This window comes from Elgaria multicarinata, chromosome 14, assembly GCF_023053635.1.
Source record: "Elgaria multicarinata webbii isolate HBS135686 ecotype San Diego chromosome 14, rElgMul1.1.pri, whole genome shotgun sequence".
Taxonomy (NCBI): Eukaryota; Metazoa; Chordata; class Lepidosauria; order Squamata; family Anguidae; genus Elgaria; species Elgaria multicarinata.
This window is the reverse complement of record NC_086184.1, coordinates 33132338-33149042: the sequence shown is the minus strand read 5'-3', so window position 1 is coordinate 33149042 and position 16705 is coordinate 33132338. Positions and strand designations below refer to the sequence as shown.

Below are 16705 nucleotides of genomic sequence, written 5' to 3'. Positions count from 1 at the left end.
GGCCCCGGAACCCCGGATGCCTGAAGCGGCGCCGGCACACGTCAACCGTCGCGCGCTGCCCCCCATCCCGCTGGCCGCCCTCAGCCCTCCCGCCTGCCCGCACCACTGTCGGGGCGCCTCTGGGCGCGTGCAGAGCGCCCCTGATGCGCGCAGGCCAAAGGCTGCCTGGGCGGCGCCGTCGTCGCCGTGCCCGCCCCGCCCCGCCCCGCCCCGCCTCCCGGCGCCGCCCCCTTCCGGGCTTCCAAAGGCGGCCGAGGCAGCGCAGGCCGCTCTTTCCCGCGCTCTCCGCCGTCCGCCATGGCTCTCCTGCACTCCGGCAGCCGCGCCATGCAGCTCTCGCCCTGCTTAGCTTCCCTTTCGGCCCGAGCCAGGTAACGCTGCGCCGGGCGGCGCTCGGCCTCAACCCGCGGGGGCCTGCGGGGCGCCCTGCGGCCTGCTTCGTCACGTGTGAACTCGCACACGGGTCGGCGGGCACGGGCTGCGCTAAGGGGGTCCCCGCCCGGGCTTTCCGGGGCGGAAACGGGGGAGGGGGCTCAAGCGGGTACACGCGCCTCTAAACCTGCCCGGAAGGGGGGGGGAACGGGCTTCCACCTTTTTGTCCTTCCGCAAAGCCCGTCGCTAATACGAATGGCGAGGGGCGTTCACTAAGGCATCGCTGCCATTGGTTGTGGTGGAGGGCGGGAACGCACAGCCGTTCTCGGATTGGCTAGAGGGCGGCAGTGTTGGCAAGGGATTGGCTGCCCGCAGTTGGGGCTTAAGGTGCCCTTGGAGCGGGCTTGGAGGGCACCGGGGAGGGGGAGGCGGGTCTTCCTCTTGCTCAAAAGGCCGCAGTCCTGGTCGTTGTGTAGGAGAACTTCCGGTTCCCCTTTGCAGGTGGTCGAGAGACCACCCTCCCCTGACTGCGGGGCAAAAGAGCGGCGGGGTTGCCCGGGAACACACGCAGCCGCCCTCCAGGCCTCTGGGGCTGGGGTGTGCGGGGCTCGTGGGGCTGCCAGGCCCCTCTGCCTGCCTTCCTCTCGCATCATCCCCAGCCAGCCTCCCCCGACCCGGTGCCCTCCGGATGTGTTGGACTGCAGCGCCCATTACTTCCGAACGCGGCGCGGGGGCTGATGGGAGTCGTAGTCCAGCACGTCTGGAGGCGCCAGTTCACGGGAGGCCGGTCTGGGCCTTCCCTCCGGCAGCCCACTGGCGCCCTGCGGCAGCTGGCGTTCGGGGCAGGCCCGGAGCTCCTCCGCCGCCCAGGAGGCCGCCAAGGCCCGCGTGCCACCGGCTTCCCCAGGAGCAGCCTTCCTCAACCTGGGGCGCTCCAGATGTGTTGGACTACAACTCCCAGAATGCCCCAGCCGGCTGGCTGGGGCATTCTGGGAGATGCAGTCCAACACATCTGGAGCGCCCCAGGTTGAGGAAGGCTGCCCAGGAGGCTCCCAGCGACGCGGCCTCTCCGCCCCTGAAGCAGGGCTGCGGTCACAGACGTCTCCTCGTAGTGTTTATTATTTATTATATTCCTATGCCGCTCAACAGCCAAAGCTCTTTTAAGTATTAAAGACTTGAACATCCGGCTTTTTGAACCAAAGGGATCTGCAGGGCGTCAAAGAGGATTAAAATCTAAATATATTAATATTACACACATGCCAAAATCACTCTCTTTGGCAGCTGCCTCTCCCAGGCCACGAGTCTGTCCGAAAATGGCTCACGTTTTACCTCAGAGGTCAACAGCCCCCGATCTTGCTGCAAAGCAAGAAGTGAAACTTATTTGTCCTGTTTATATCCCATCTTTCTTTGATAAAATCAAATGCAAGCCTGCATACAAATATATAAATACTAACAATAAAACAAAATACATACAATTTTAGAAAGCATATTAAAAGCCATGTCAGCGACAGCAGATTAAAAACTTACCATCGGAAGCTCTGAGTAAAAGGTGCCTGCGTTTAAAAGCAGTCAAAGGCCTTTCCTCCAGTCCCGGGTAGGACAATAAATACACTCAAAACAACCAGCAGATAATAGTGCATTTAAAAGGCTGTGTTGAAAATGCTTAAAATTGTAAAGTTGTTTTGAAATGTCTGGGTTTGCCCAATGCCTGATAGACAGTAAAGTTGGTGCCAGGTAGACCTCCGTGGCGATGGCATCCCTTGACCAAAAATAGCCTTCTCTTTTGTAGCTTGCCTGCGTTGAATGCAGTGAGTCTGACATATGAAATGCTAGCCCACAGGATGTCGGGGACAAGCAGGCGTAAGCAGTCTCCTCTCGTGCAAATGTCACTTTCGCTTTTTACCCCACAACCCATGATTGGCTCCTTCATTGGTCGAGGAGTGTGATGCCTGAACCCAGACTGCTGCAGTTAACAAAAAACATGGCTTAACTACTGGGTTGTTTAGCCTCTAAACAACACAGGGGTCCAGATTTGCACTTAATGCTGAACAAGTTACGAAGGAGCCGATCATAGGTTGTGGAGTAAAAGCAGAAGTGCAGTTCGCGCTCTTGTCCGTGGCAGCCCATGGGTTGTTTAAGTGATGGGTTGTTGTTACGTGAGAACCAGGTCAGTATTTGGAGAAGGGCATCACTGGATTTCAAATGCAGCAGGTGCGTAGGCAGGGAAAATGCCTTCAGGAAGTGGCGTCCAATGCTCTCCTCCGTCAGGCAGAGGGGAGCATGCTGTGTGTTCTGTTGGCTGCCACTTCCCAAAGGCACGTGGAACATCCATGGACAGTGGCAGAGGGCGGGAGAATGCCCTGATGCTGCAGGCCGCATGAAATTTGGCTGTGGGCCCCATGTGGGCTGCAAGAAGCAGCTGTAGTAAGGAAATGGAGTTACAGTTGCTAAGAACAGCTTTGGAGGCCTTTCTCTGCCACCCATAATGGTATAACAAGGAGGCTTTTGGGGGAAGAGCCTTCTCTTTAGTGGCTCCCCAGGGTCTGTGGGGTGTTTTTCGTGTCTTTGTATTGTGTTTTTTTATAGTTTGGATTGTTGTATTTTTCCTTATTATTGTAAACTGCCCTGAGGGCATCTGCACTTGTGCAGTACGTACGTGTAATGAATAAAATAAATTAAATAAATCAACAACTCCTTTGTTTTGATGTCTCAGCTCCTGGTGGGCTCATGTGGAGATGGGACCCCCGGACCCTATTCTGGGAGTGACGGAGGCCTTCAAGCGAGACACCAATGCGAAGAAGATGAACCTGGGAGTCGGTGCCTACCGAGACGACAGTGGGAAGCCTTACGTCTTGAACTGTGTCCACAAAGTAAGCCACGGCACCAGCTGCTCCCTTTGAACTTACCTCCCACTCGTTAAGTTTGTGTCTCCAAATCAGATCTAGACTGGAGCTTCTGAGTTCACATCCTGGCCAAGTCATGCATTTGGTTACCTTGCACAATTTGCATCCTCAGACTCCATTCACATCAAGTGTGAACAAGAGTGGCTGGTTGCTGCTGTGTGGATAGGAAAGGAACACACCATAAAACGGGGGCAGAACCTCACAACCGGCCCACTTGGGTCCAGCCCTCCAGGTTTACCCAGATGACTATCCCCTATTCCCATGGCCCCACCTCTGTTCTCCCAAACAACAAATATTTTATGTTTCCAGACTCTTGTGCAATCTTTCCCTCATTCTGAAATGCTGAAATGCCCCTCCCCTAAGACTTAGTGACTAGCAGGAAAGGTGGTAAGGCATAATCCTATGCGTGTTTGGGCAGGAAAACCCCCTACAACTACTAGCATTCCCTAGTCTAAGCTTTAGCTTAAGGTTTGCGCCCTTCAGCTAAAATATGCTGGCATTTTTGGCCCTTGTTCACGCCCACCCAAGAACTTCTCCCAAATGGAATTCGGCCTTCGGGCTGAAAGTGCCTCTGGCACAAAGCAGGCGGCCCATGGGATGCGTCCTCTGTGATTGTGTTCACTCCTCTGGTTGAAGGCCTCGAACTGAGCAAAGAACCGGCACCAGAACCCTTCTCTGCTCAGTAAGAATTCTGCTCTGGATGCCGTTGAAATCATCCCAGGATGGCCACTTTTTGGGGGCCACAAGACCAGGGTTCAATGAAGGAGTCAATGGGTTGCAGTAGATGAATATTCATATAAGATAAGTGAGGGAGACGGAGGTATTGGGCAGGCCTGGCCTGCCACGGGTGAAAAGTGAAAATTCAGTGGTTCTGAATTCTGCTGCCACTAGCATAAATGGGGAAGAGCTGAAAGACAGACAGGAGTGGGGGCAGGGCGGTGGGGCTGAACGGCAGCTGCCCGGTCTTTCTGCACGGGAAGCACAAACCAGCCATGACCGTTGGCAGGGGGCCCTCTGGTCAGAGCGGTGCAGAGGTACCGGCAAGGTCTGTGAGGGCCTCCTGAAGGTGACTCCGACCAGACGAGGCTGCCTGCGTGGGACGTGGCGCCGTTGGGCTCAAGCTCCCGGGGCTGGGCCCGTGAAGAACCAGCCGCTCCGTCCTGTGAAGCGAGTACGTAACCCTGCAGATCTTTTCTCTTCCGCTTTTGTTTCAGATTGTAATCTAGGAGCAACACAGTTGGAGTGTTGGTTGGTCCACAACTCCCGTGGTCTCACAGCCAGATTAGCTTAATTTGTGTAGTGGTCCCCATGAGTAAATGTGGTGCTTTCTCTGCCTAGGCGGAAGCCCAGATCGCGGCGAAGAAGCTGGACAAGGAATACCTGCCCATTGCCGGTTTGGCAGTCTTCAACAAGGCGTCAGCTGAGCTGGCTTTCGGGGAGACGAATGAGGTCATTCAGAGCGGCCGGGTAAGGAGCAGAGTCCACAGATTTCAGAGTGCCACCATTGATGCTGTCTTCCAGCAATGAGTTCCTACGCTAGAGCTTCCTGTCTAAGGGGAGTCCTTTCCACGGTGAAGTATGCTGAGGAAACTTTGTTTGCTGCACAGGATTTGGATCATTCCAGGGTGGAGCATTTGCTCTCACGGAGCACTGGCTGGGAGTCCACTTCACCCTCTGCAAAGAGTGCCCCAAAGCAAGGGTGGGCAGGAAGTGGATCTCCAGATGTTTTGGACTCCTAGCATTCCTGGTCATTGGCCATACCGGCACGGGCCTCTGGAGATCTGCCTTCTGCCGGCCATAGGAGCTCCAGGCTAAATCAAGGGTGGCATTTTTTGTGTGGTTGTTCTCCCCACCCCCACCCCCTGTTTTGCCATTAGCGCCCCCCCCCCCCCCCCCCGGAATATGGACCCCAAGAGCTTCTCTGAAATGGAATGCAGCCTGCAGGCTGACGTACGTTCCACGCCCCTGTGCTGTAGCCCATGCCAGAGCCCTGTCCTCCCTATGAAGCACGCTTCTCGCCTGCTGCAGCTGGGAGCATGCCAAGAGAGGCAACGCGGGGTGTCCCGAAATGCCTGCAGCCCAGTGCAGGGCTTTGATCAGGAGCGGATCTGTGCCAGCGCTTGCTTGTCCCTTTCCTCTCTCTGGCTTCAAGCCGCCCCACCCCCGCCTTGACCCAAGCTTCTCCTCTTGCTTAGCTTCGGCTTGTCAAAGGAGTCTGAATTCTTGTAAGAAGCCCAGAGTCTTTTTTAAAAAAACATGTTATTTAATTATTAAGAATCCAGTACAAAGGCAATCAAAACCAGATGTCGTCTTCTAATCCTGTCAAAGACGCCATTCGGCCCAGTCTTAGATGGCCATAGTTATGAATCCACAATGGTTCCGTTCATGTGCTGCTCTAATGCTACGTGCGTTTCCCACTCTTCTGTGCCTCGCACCACGTCCATCCATTTCTGCTCTGTCCAGGCACTTAATCAGTACTGAAGGAGACCCAGCGACCTTCCAGTATCTTGCCCATACAATGTTAGCAGCAATTAAGAAATTCATAATCGACTATTTCAGGTCATAAACTCTGTCAAAATTGCTAACATAAAACAATACCAGCAAATGGGATCAGCCCAAATTTCACCACATGTGGTGGAAATCTGCCGAGGTGCAGTGCCCAGACCTGCTCACTGCAAAGAACCCAGACCTTGCCACTGAGGTAAGGTACGAAGCCGGCGTCGGGCTGCTCCTTGCATAGTTCTGAATGCAAGAGCTTGAACTTCCTTGCTACTGGAACTGAACAGCCGGGAGGAAGGGTCTTGCTAGGCCTGACCATGTAACTCAGGTGGGCCCGTTTGTGAAGTACTATTACACTAATATTCTCCGCGCTGCTGATCCGTGGCGTGCGTGTCCACCATAAAGTGTTGCCTTTGCAACCGCTGAGGAACATGCTCTATTTTTGCTCTTTCCGTTCTTGGCCAGGTGTCCGTGACCTGCTGAACTTTGCAGCCAAAGCACCTGAATTTGTGTTTTTCCTCCTCCCTCCCAATCTCCTTTCCTTTTGTGGTGTGTCTCTTAGATCATAAAGAGAGACTGGTTTAGTTCTGAACTTTGTAAGCCTCATTGGGAGCCTTTTTGGTTGGACTGTTGACCACATTGCGCCCAGCTTACCTTTCCTCCTGCCCTTCAACCTGCCTGGAGGCCAGTAGGCTACGGCAGCCATCGTTCCTGATCCTTGGCCATGCTGGCTGGGGTTGATGAGAGCTGGAGTCCAACAACATCTTTAGGGCCAAGGGCTTCCCTGTAAAATGGGCAGTAGCAGAAGTGCTCTACTGGCATATCTGGCGGGAGTGGGGGGTGGGGGCTTGCATCTGGATGTTTTCAATGGAAACATGAAAAACGACACCCGTGTCCTGCTTTGTGGGTCCCTGGTCGACAGCTCTGAGCGACGCTCACTGCCAAACAGACCCTGCTCCCGAGCAAGGAGGAGCTTGTCCGCTCTTCCCCAGCATGGCGCCCTCCAGATGGGTTGGAGTGCAGCTGTGAGAAGAGAGCGCTGTACTCAATGGACCTTTGGTCTGATCCAGCATCAGTTCTTTTGCTGCATTGGGCATAATTAGGAAAGGAATTGAAAATCCAACTCCCAAGATCATACTGCCAGTATACAAATCTCTGGTGTGACCACATTCAGAAGACTAGGTATGGTTTTGGTCGCTGCACTTCAATACGAATATTGTGGAGTTGGAAAAAGTGCAGCGCAGGGCACCTGAAATGGTCAAGGAGGTGGAGCAACTCCCCTAGCTGGAAAGGTTACAACATCTGGGAATGTTTAGCTTAGAGAAAAGGCAAGTGAGGCCAGACGGTGTGGGGGGGGGAGTGGATGAGGAGACGTTTCCCTCCCTCTTTCTCTCTCCTAGTGGGGTCATCTGATCCAGCATGGCTCTTGTTATGTTCTTATGATACCTTACATGCCTGTTCTTTGTCCTTCCAGTATGTCACTGTGCAAACCATTTCTGGAACGGGGTCTTTAAGAGTTGGTGCCAACTTCTTGGTGAGTGCTTATTTAATTCTGACCCCACAAAACAAAGAGAAGTTGTTTGGGGTATGGCTTTGCTGTGGAAATAATCCCTTGCCTCAGCTGTAGGCTGGCCTTGGCACGAGTCAGACGCTGCTTCTCCTCTTCTCGGTGCAGCAACGCTTCTTCACATCCAGCCGTGACGTGTACCTCCCCAAGCCGTCCTGGGGGAACCACACTCCCATCTTCAGAGACGCTGGGTTGCAGCTGCAAAGCTATCGATACTATGACCCCAAAACCTGTGGCTTTGACTTCACGGGGGCCGTGGAGGACATTTCCGTAAGTTGACTTTTGAGAGCGAGCAAGTGGGATCGTACGGAGCTAGGAAAGGGTGAGCCAAGGGTGTTTCAGCGCTTGGCCAGGTGTGACCCCAAACAAAGATGCGGTTGTCGGCAAAATGTTTTTGAATGGCTATGGGTGGCAGCCCAGATTGCCCGCACCAGGCTGGATGGTACCAATGGGTGTGGCCATGCCCACTGACGCCATTGCTCCACCCATTTTAGTTTTTCTCTGTGCTGAGAAAGGTACAGAGAAAAGGAATTCAGCGGGCATCCCCATGGGGTCAACTTGCGGTGCAGGAAGCAATTCAACCAGTGCCAGGAAGAGCCATCATTCTTGCCAGTGCCGCCTGGGTCCCGTCCCCCCAGCCTCAAGGTTACCTCCCATCCCAGATTAGTGATGACAGCTGGGGGTCCTCCAGAGGGTGGGCAACTGGGGGGAAAAGCCCACGGTTCCAGGAGCACAACTGGGGAGCCAGCAGTTCTACACCTTTGGTCAGTAGTAAGAAGCAGGCCTTGTAAACACATACCTTTTGGAAGGAGTTTTCCTAGGCAAGACCAACTTCATGAGATGCAGGAAGTATCCCCACAGGACTGTGGGTAGGTGGGGAAGAGATGCTTCCCCGTTGGGACGGGGGTCTGGCAGTTCTTGGCGCCTCTTACAAAGAACCCCGACAGGCTCATCTCTGTCTGTGAGGAGTAAAAAATAGCCAAAGGCAAGGGCGGAACCAAAGTTTTATTAAAGTGCCAGGTGCCTACGCGTTTCGAACGCGGTTGCGTTCTTCCTCAGGGCTTTATAACGTTAATATAAATACAACTGCACTAACATAAAGCCCTGAGGAAGAACGCAACCGCGTTCGAAACGTGTAGGCACCTGGCACTTTTATAAACCTTTTACTAACAATATTATTGTAGAAGATGACTTGGTTCCGCCCTTGCCTTTGGCTATTTTTCACTCCCCTCCAGGGTTTTCCTTGCTTTTGCACTTGTCATTCATCTCTCTCTGTGCCTCATCTCTTTCTCCCTTTCTCCTCCTTAAAGAAAATTCCCGAAAAGAGCATTGTTCTCTTCCACGCTTGTGCTCACAACCCAACTGGAGTGGACCCTCGGCCAGAGCAGTGGAAGGAGCTGGCGGCAGCAGTGAAGGTGAGGGGTGGTGTGTCAGGAGAACGGAGCGCAGGGGGGCTTCTCTCTGGGAGCCCCCCCAGGGCTCACTTTGGTGGCATTTGGACCTTGTCCTGCTGTTGCTCTGCCACTTGAAGCACTTCTATTCCTTTCTGGGAATTGGAGGGAACTGTGTGTGTTTGTGTGTGTTGGCCTGTTACTTGATTTTTAAAAAAACCTTAGTTGACATGCAAGTGCATAAAAACAAGACTACTGGCAGAGAATAACACGTTTTCTTTATTGTTTAGCGCCTTGTGCTTTTAGAACACAAGACAAAACATTTCCCCTGCATCTGGCATTGGGAGAGATACAGGACAGGTTTGCACAGAGCGCTGGTCCTGGCTCGCTTGCGCGTGAGCTGCGTATACCGGCGCATGTGTGCAGCCCCTTCGCTCCCGCTTTGCTCCTCCCTGCTGCCGCTGTGGCTGCTGGAGCAGGCCCAAGAGTAGCCTTCTGCAGCCTTGCCGCACCGCCCTGTCCGTGGTTGTCTCCGCTGTTGGGGCAACTCCCACCTTTGCGATGCTGCCCGGCATGTCCGGAGGCCTCTTCAGCCGAAAGACCTCCCTCGCCAGGGCCTGGGCACCTTCTTGCTCACCGCCTGCTGTGCAGCTCATGACAGATCTCGCCCTTGGAACTCATTGCTTGCTTGTTCTGCCTGTCATGGCTGTCGGGAAGCAGGCAAGAGCCGCCTCTCTCGGCCTCGTTTTGCTTCCTGCAGTTCCTTCTTGCACCTTGTCTCACGATGTCTGTGCAATCAGGGTTTGGGCACTGGGCTCCTATAGAAACCTCCCTTACCCTGGCCAGGAGACTGGACTGCCCTCCGTTCCCTGCTCAGCTAGACAAGGAAACCTCTGTTAGTTGAGCTTTGCTCTCAGGTCTTTTTAAGAAGTTGCATAATGGTGCTAAAGCTCACCAGACGTGACTTGGCATTTTTGGAGCTCCGGTTCTCAGTGTGTGGGTTTAAAACAGCCTTCCCCAACCAGGTGCCCTCCCAATGTGTTGGACTCCAACTATGCTGACTGGGGGGTTCTGGGATTCATAGTCCAACACATCTAGAGGACACCCAGTTGGGGAAAAGTAGTTTGCACAGTCTGGTGTTCGGCTGCTCTAGTCTCGCATGGAGGAACATGAAGGGTGGCATTTTTCTCCAGCTGGGGAGTCGACCTTGGGCAACCATATCTGTCCACAGAACTCTATTCCCAGCATCAGCACATTCCAAGAGCGAGGCAGGATATTTGTGTCTGTGTTCTGAAACAGGAAGGCTTGGCCCTGCCAGGCTTGGAGGGATTCCAGCCGTGTGTCCACGGATCCTTTGCATGCTTCAGGCCGCCCTAGGGGGCCTTTGTGGGCATGAATGCTGGGGCGGCCTGTTGGGCTTCATTGTGCTCCCGGGGACGTGGGCAACGACCCCCCTTGGGGCATGAGCTGGCCCGGCGGGGCTGCGGGCTGTTCCATCCCCTTGGGAAGGAGGGCTGCCCTTTAAGGTTGGCCTCTGCTCTCTTCCAGAAAAAGAACCTCTTTGCCTTCTTCGACATGGCTTACCAAGGCTTTGCCAGCGGGGACATCAACAGAGATTCCTGGGCTGTGCGCCACTTCATTGAACAAGGCATCAACGTGGTGCTGTCCCAGTCGTATGCGAAGAACATGGGCCTGTACGGTAAGCCCTTAAGACCGGGTCCATCGCTGTCTCCGCGGGAGGGGGGAGCTGCTCAGAGGAGTAAAGGTTTCGGTAGCGGCTTTCAGTTTCCACTTGGCAAAGGGGGCTGGCAGGACTCAGACCAAGCAGGCGGAGCTCATGGGTCACGGAAAAGTATGTGGTGAGCTCGAACTCCTGACTGCAACCCCAGCTGGGAGCATCAGAGTTGATGAGGGCCGGCTGGTTGCCGGTGTCTGCATGTGTGGGGGGAAGGGATGTGGGCTGGAGAGGGAGAAGATCAGGACGCCCCACTTGGCCTGAGTGGGTTTCTGAGCACTTTTACGTTCGCCCACATTGCCTCTTTTTGAAGAAGTAAATCTGTGGATGGTTCTTTCTTTCTTTCTTTCTAAGATGTATAAACTGCCTTTCATCCACAAGGGATCCCAGGGCGGTGTACCCGACATTAAAACAGGCAGTCAATCCAATGTAAAACGAGGCAAGTACACAGTAAAAGGAAAATTAAAACAACTCTCCAACCAGCAAACCAAACAAAAACACAGCAATCAATTCAACTTAAAAATAAATTACATTTTATATTATAGACGCCTAAAATATTAAACTGCTTGGGCAAGAAGAAACAATGTTGACTATGCCTCACATCCGCTCGCAGTGCTCTGAGCGACGCTCACTGCCAAACAGACCCTGCTCCCGAGCAAGGAGGAGCTTGTCCGCTCTTCCCCAGCATGGCGCCCTCCAGATGGGTTGGAGTGCAGCTCCCATAATTGGAGTTGGGGTCCAGGAGATCTGGAGGGCGCCTGGCATGGGGAGGCTGAACTCATCCCTGGCCAGAAGCTGGCAGCCTCTTCTTCTTCTTCTCGGCTGACAAGACAGCGCTGCAAGAGTTTGAGTCCAGGGCAAGAGGTGGCGTCCTGGGGCAGTTCAGGAGGCAGGGGCTGCTCCAAGGACAAGGAGCAGTGGGGAGAAGGCACGACACGGCCAGGGTGGCTGGGCGTATTGCAAGCGGGAGGGCGAGAGGGCCGTAGCGCAGTTTGGCCTTTCCTTTCCAGGGGAGCGCGTGGGAGCCTTCACGGTGGTCTGCAAGGACGCAGAGGAGGCCAAGAGGGTGGAATCCCAGCTGAAGATCCTGATCCGCCCCATGTACTCCAACCCTCCCATCAATGGGGCTCGGATCGCCTCCACCATCCTGACCAGCCCTGACCTGCGGAAGGAATGGTGAGGCCTCTTGGGGAGCTGGCTTCTCATATCGCGTCCTGCATTTTCGTATGACTTGCTTCGTGCAGTGAGCGGAAGAGGGTGAAGCCTCGGGCCGGGGGTGTAGGGGTGTCCCAGGATGTTGCCACAGCTGTGGGGCGATTCCACGCCAGGTCTGGTAGTACCGAGAGCAGCGTTACTGGGGCTGTTCGCTTGCTCCGACAGAGGGGCGGTCCTCTAGGCCTGATTGCCCTGATGGCATGAGCCCCACTCCCTCGGGGGGCAGGTGCATGAGTGGGGCGGGGCCACCAGTAACACGGCCGTGGTTGAGAGGGACCCCGGGCCAGAAACCCACCAGGGCCCCCAGCTCCCTGCCTGAAAATCTCTTCCTCCCCCCAGACACACACAGTAGTTAGGCTCATGCAAGCAGCTTTTTGTGAGCCTGATTATTGGGGGGGGGGGGGCCGGCGGCGGCAGCCATGGGGCAGCTTTCCCCACCCCTGGCTTTGATCTCCTTTTTCTGGCAAGGGACAGACACTTCCAAAGCAGGAATCCCACAGGCGGAGGAGCATGCTGAAACTCATCTTCCACCGCTTATGCCAAACCTGCTGCTTGACACCCAGTGAACGGTTTTTCTTGGGAGAGCCAGTGGGGCAGTTCCCTGTCAGGACAATCCCAGTTTGGCTTTTCCAGTAGGATGGAGTAGTGGGGCTTCCTAGGAAAGCCTTCTCCAGCCTGGTGCCTTCTAGATATACTGGCCAGTGTGGGCTGGGGATGATAAGGGCTGTAGTCCAATGCATCTGGGGAGGGCCAGCGTGGAGAGGGACGCCAGAGACGTTGGCTTGGCTGCCCCTCCCCTCCCCTCCCTCTCTCGCTCTTCCTCTGTATTGAACTCCGCATCTGCCCACTTCCCCGGCACAGGCTGGCAGAGGTGAAGGGGATGGCGGACCGCATCATTGGCATGCGCACCCAGCTCGTGGCAAACCTGAAAAAGGAGGGCTCCTCCCACAACTGGCAGCACATCACCGACCAGATCGGCATGTTCTGCTTCACAGGATTGAAGCCTGAACAGGTAAGTGCAAGAGGAGCTGATGCCGGCTGTGATGTGTTGGGGAATATAGGCTTTTATTTGAAAAAGCAATATAGGCTTTTATTAAATATACAAGATTAATAATATGGTAGTACCTTTGATAATGACTTTACACATTTGCATTTACACTTACAACTTGTTCATCATATAAACAGTCTCATTTATGTCAAGCTACCTGGCATACTGTCCGCATGCCATGGCCAAAATGTGTTCTACTTACTCCATCTCATTCTTTCTCTTTCAAAAACAGAGAGACTCAAATCACAAACTGCATGGAGCCTTCTGCACCTTGCTCTTTTGAGATGTCTCTCTCTCAGGATCATTGCAGAGACAGCACCATCAATGTATTAAATTGACAAGTCTTATTGTACCCCAAAGATGAAAAGGGGGCTAAAAAAGATAGTTGGATCCCTTTATCTGCCTCCCCCAGCCAAAAAGAAAAGGCACATTAACGGATCCCAAAGGAATTATATTTATTTATTTAATTTCTATACCGCCCAATAACCGAAGCTCTCTGGGTGGTTCACAAAATACTTCTTGGCTTTATCACTGGTTCAATATATACAAAGTGCCCAAAGCACACACTATGCAATAGGCATACAGTGATGGATAGTAACAAATAACCTCATTTATTTACAATATATAACTGATGCATATCAGCTGCACAGTCATTAATGACCAACTACCATTTGTCCAACAAAACTGTAAGAAAAGTGCTCCCAAATAGTAGTCACTTTACAATAAATATTATTTCCATATATAATATGCAAAATCAGTCACAATTATTTAACATGACACAGTGCTATAATGACAGATGAATATCCTTTTAAACATATATTTTTATAATAGAAGGTTATTTTTGTTCTTTCCTTGTTCTTATATGCGTTATAAAGCTTTACACGACAGGTCTCCGCGGTTTATTATTCCTGTTTGTGCGAGAGCTTTTTGTTCACACAATGGCCAACCAGCTGCCCATGGGAAACCCACAAGCAGCACCCTCCTGCCCATGTTCCCCAGCAACTGGTGTACATAATAGGCACACTGTCTCTGATACTGGAGGTAGCACACAGCCTTCCGGACTAGTAAGCCACTGATAGCCTCCTCCTCCAAGAGAAGTAGAGCAGTACGTTCTTGTTTTAGATTTAGAAAAGGCCGTAAAAGCTTAATTAGGTCACATTCTTAATCCTTGCTTTCTGAAGAATTGAGGATGTGTTTTGTTTAATGAGTAGCCGAGGAACTACGTCACACAGCACCAGCAAGTGAGATGTGGTGGCATCAGACTTGAATAGGTACCAAGCTGCTTGGTGCTGTTTGCTAGGAGAGATGATATGAAATGTGTTTGTTTATTACATTTCTTTACCACCCAAAGCCGAAGCTACCTGCTGTGGGGAGTTACTGCGCTGCTCGCAGGCGCTCTGCGTTGCAAGTTGCACCTCACGCAGCTGTGCCCAGCCTTCCCCCAAATAGCTGCTCGACTCTGCTCTGTTTTCCAGGTGGAGCGGCTGACCAAGGACTTCTCCATCTACATGACCAAGGACGGCCGCATCTCTGTTGCGGGTGTCACATCTGGCAACGTAGCCTACCTGGCCCACGCCATCCACCAGGTCTCCAAGTAAAGCATGAGCGTTGCTGCTCGAAGCAGGTGGCCTTCCCTTCGGCGGTCTTTGGACACGTTGACTTAACTGGCGGGGGGAGGGAGGGGGGCAGGGGTGATGGGGGCAAGTGGAACAGTTAGCATTAAAGCACCACTGAATGTATTTCTGCAGTAGCCCTGCCCACTGAGCCCTCCCTCCTTCCCTCCCAGCTCTGCTTGGCTCCAGCCAGAGCTGTCAAAATGAGTTCTGTTCTTCCCTTTAGAAGTCCCCATCAGCGAATTAATCCAAAGTGGAACCATTCATGCTTTTCTTTTTTTTAGTGGTGGGACTAGTGCAAGTGCTGCAGGCTTGGGTGAACGCTTTATGGGGTGGCCGGGTCATGGGAGGGTTGTTCCAGTCTGTTCAACAAGTCAGTCTTTCCCTGCCCTGTGAATATGGACAAGGATTTGGCAGTTCTGCAGCTGCAGCGCCCCACCCAGCACTGAAGAGCAAAACACACCGTGCTATGCAAGAACCTTTTCTCCCAGGGACACACACACACCGCCACTTCTGAGCCTTATGCCCAGGTCTTTCAAGAAAGGCAAGCTAAGGTGTTCAAGTCGGCATTTCTTTCCAGTGGCTGGTGCTAGCAAGAGCTCTCAGCTTCCTGCGTTTTCTAAAATCTAAACTGTATCACTTTAAATGAGCATCACCCCACCCCCCGGAACTGTGGCTCTAAGGACTTAAATCACACAACTCTTGAAACCAAAATTACTTTCTCTTCCTTGCCAAAACTTGTTCCAAAGGCATATGATGATGCTGACACGAGTATTTGTTTCATTACCAAATAAAAGGCAGATGATAGAATACTCTTCTTAGCTGCTGTCTGGCATTTTTGATCTGACAAAGGTCAACAAATTATCTTGCCTAATTTTGGTCTTTCAGAGGCCCTGATGTGTTCATGTTCTCTCCTAGAATCCTTTCTGCCGTGATCTTTTGTGATCTGTAAATTGGGCTAAAGCGCCTCCATGGAACTGGCATTTTTAGGGTCTCCAGTTAATCTTGGAAACGTAGCTTGGAAACCCTTCTCGTTCTCAGAAGTGCTAGCAGGTGCAGCTTCTGTTCTCACAAGTCTGATGTGTGCAGGTGTATCCACCACCTGTATTAAAAGGTTCCCAGAAATGGAAAACCATCTCCACAGGTGGGGTAGGAATTGGGAAACTATTTCCTAATGCAGATGGGAGAAGGGGTCTTTTTTGGTACAGCCCCGACAGAGTTCGTTCTCGTTCTCTCTCTCTCCCTGCCCCCCCCCGTGTGTGTGTGTGTGTGAGAGAGAGAGAGAGAGAGAGAGAGAATGAACAATAAAGCACTTCACCCCCTGTAAGGAGAAAGCATGTAAAACCTGTTGGAAAACTTAAGGGGTTTTAGAGAGAGAGATTCTAGCCTGTTGGACTGCAACTCCCATCATTCCCAGCCAGCCTGGCTCTTGCTGGCTAGGAATGATGGGAGTTGCAGTCCAGCACATTTGGGGCAGGCTGCTAGTCAATAGAAGCTTCTCAGCTTAGAACACAGTCAGTTCAGTCTCCACTCACCAGGTCTGTTTCTTCCCTGCTCTCCTGGCGTCCCCAAATGCCTCAATTGCTGCATGGACTCACCAGCCTTGCTGCTGCTCATTGCTGACAGGTGAGGGGGTATTTAAGGGGCATCTGTCTCTCCTGTATCTTAGCCTGTCTGGAAGCCAGAGCTTAAGAGCCGCTTAGGTGCTGGCCGGTGCCAAAGCAAGCTTTTTGGACAGGAAAGGGCCGGCAGGGCAGCAGAGGCTCTTTGCTCTATTGAAGGGTCTCAGGCTGATGCCTTTTCATCCAGCGGCCAGAGCAAAACTTGCAGAGCTGCTTCTAGGATGGAGGGAAGCGAACCTCTGTTGGCTTCAACTAATGGCCAGGGAGAGGAACTCTGCATCGCTCATTTAGGCACCCAGGGTGGCCCTCCTCTTTTGGCAGGCGGGTCGATGCAGTCCAACCATCGAAGTCTGTATTAATGCCCCCACCCCAGCCCACTTCATACAGTTGCTGCCCTCGGAGAGGTGTGTTAGAGGATGGCCCTCGCTTTCTGTGCTGTGGTTTAGTAGTTTGATGGCTGTCTCCCACCTTCCATCCTTTCTCCAGATAATATTCTGCCATTCAGTAAAAATCATGCTGGCCTTTATGCAGCCTGTTTCTGTTCTAAACAATAAAGCTGCTGTACATCTGAACACTGCAGATCCAAGGCTTTTCTTTCTTTCTTAATATTTACTAGACTACAGAAAATATATTATGCATAGGAATGTTAAACGGGGCTGACTGGGGATTCCTAATATGTGTGAATATTATAAGGCTGTTCAGTTAAAACAGGTGATGATATGCACAGAGGGAGGCGTGGA

At 52.6% G+C, this 16705-nt stretch overlaps 1 protein-coding gene across 1 annotated transcript; it reads left to right on the top strand.

Annotated features, from left to right (window-relative positions):
• The first annotated feature begins 249 nt into the window (after nucleotides 1-249).
• GOT2 (glutamic-oxaloacetic transaminase 2) lies at nucleotides 250-16537 on the top strand. Its single transcript, XM_063141383.1, has 10 exons — nucleotides 250-371; nucleotides 3086-3242; nucleotides 4614-4742; nucleotides 7249-7308; nucleotides 7450-7611; nucleotides 8652-8756; nucleotides 10281-10431; nucleotides 11478-11643; nucleotides 12544-12694; nucleotides 14206-16537. Exons 1-10 carry the CDS (start codon nucleotides 298-300, stop codon nucleotides 14326-14328), a joined length of 1278 nt encoding a protein of 425 aa, XP_062997453.1. The 5' UTR covers nucleotides 250-297; the 3' UTR covers nucleotides 14329-16537.
• Nucleotides 16538-16705: the final 168 nt, after the last annotated feature.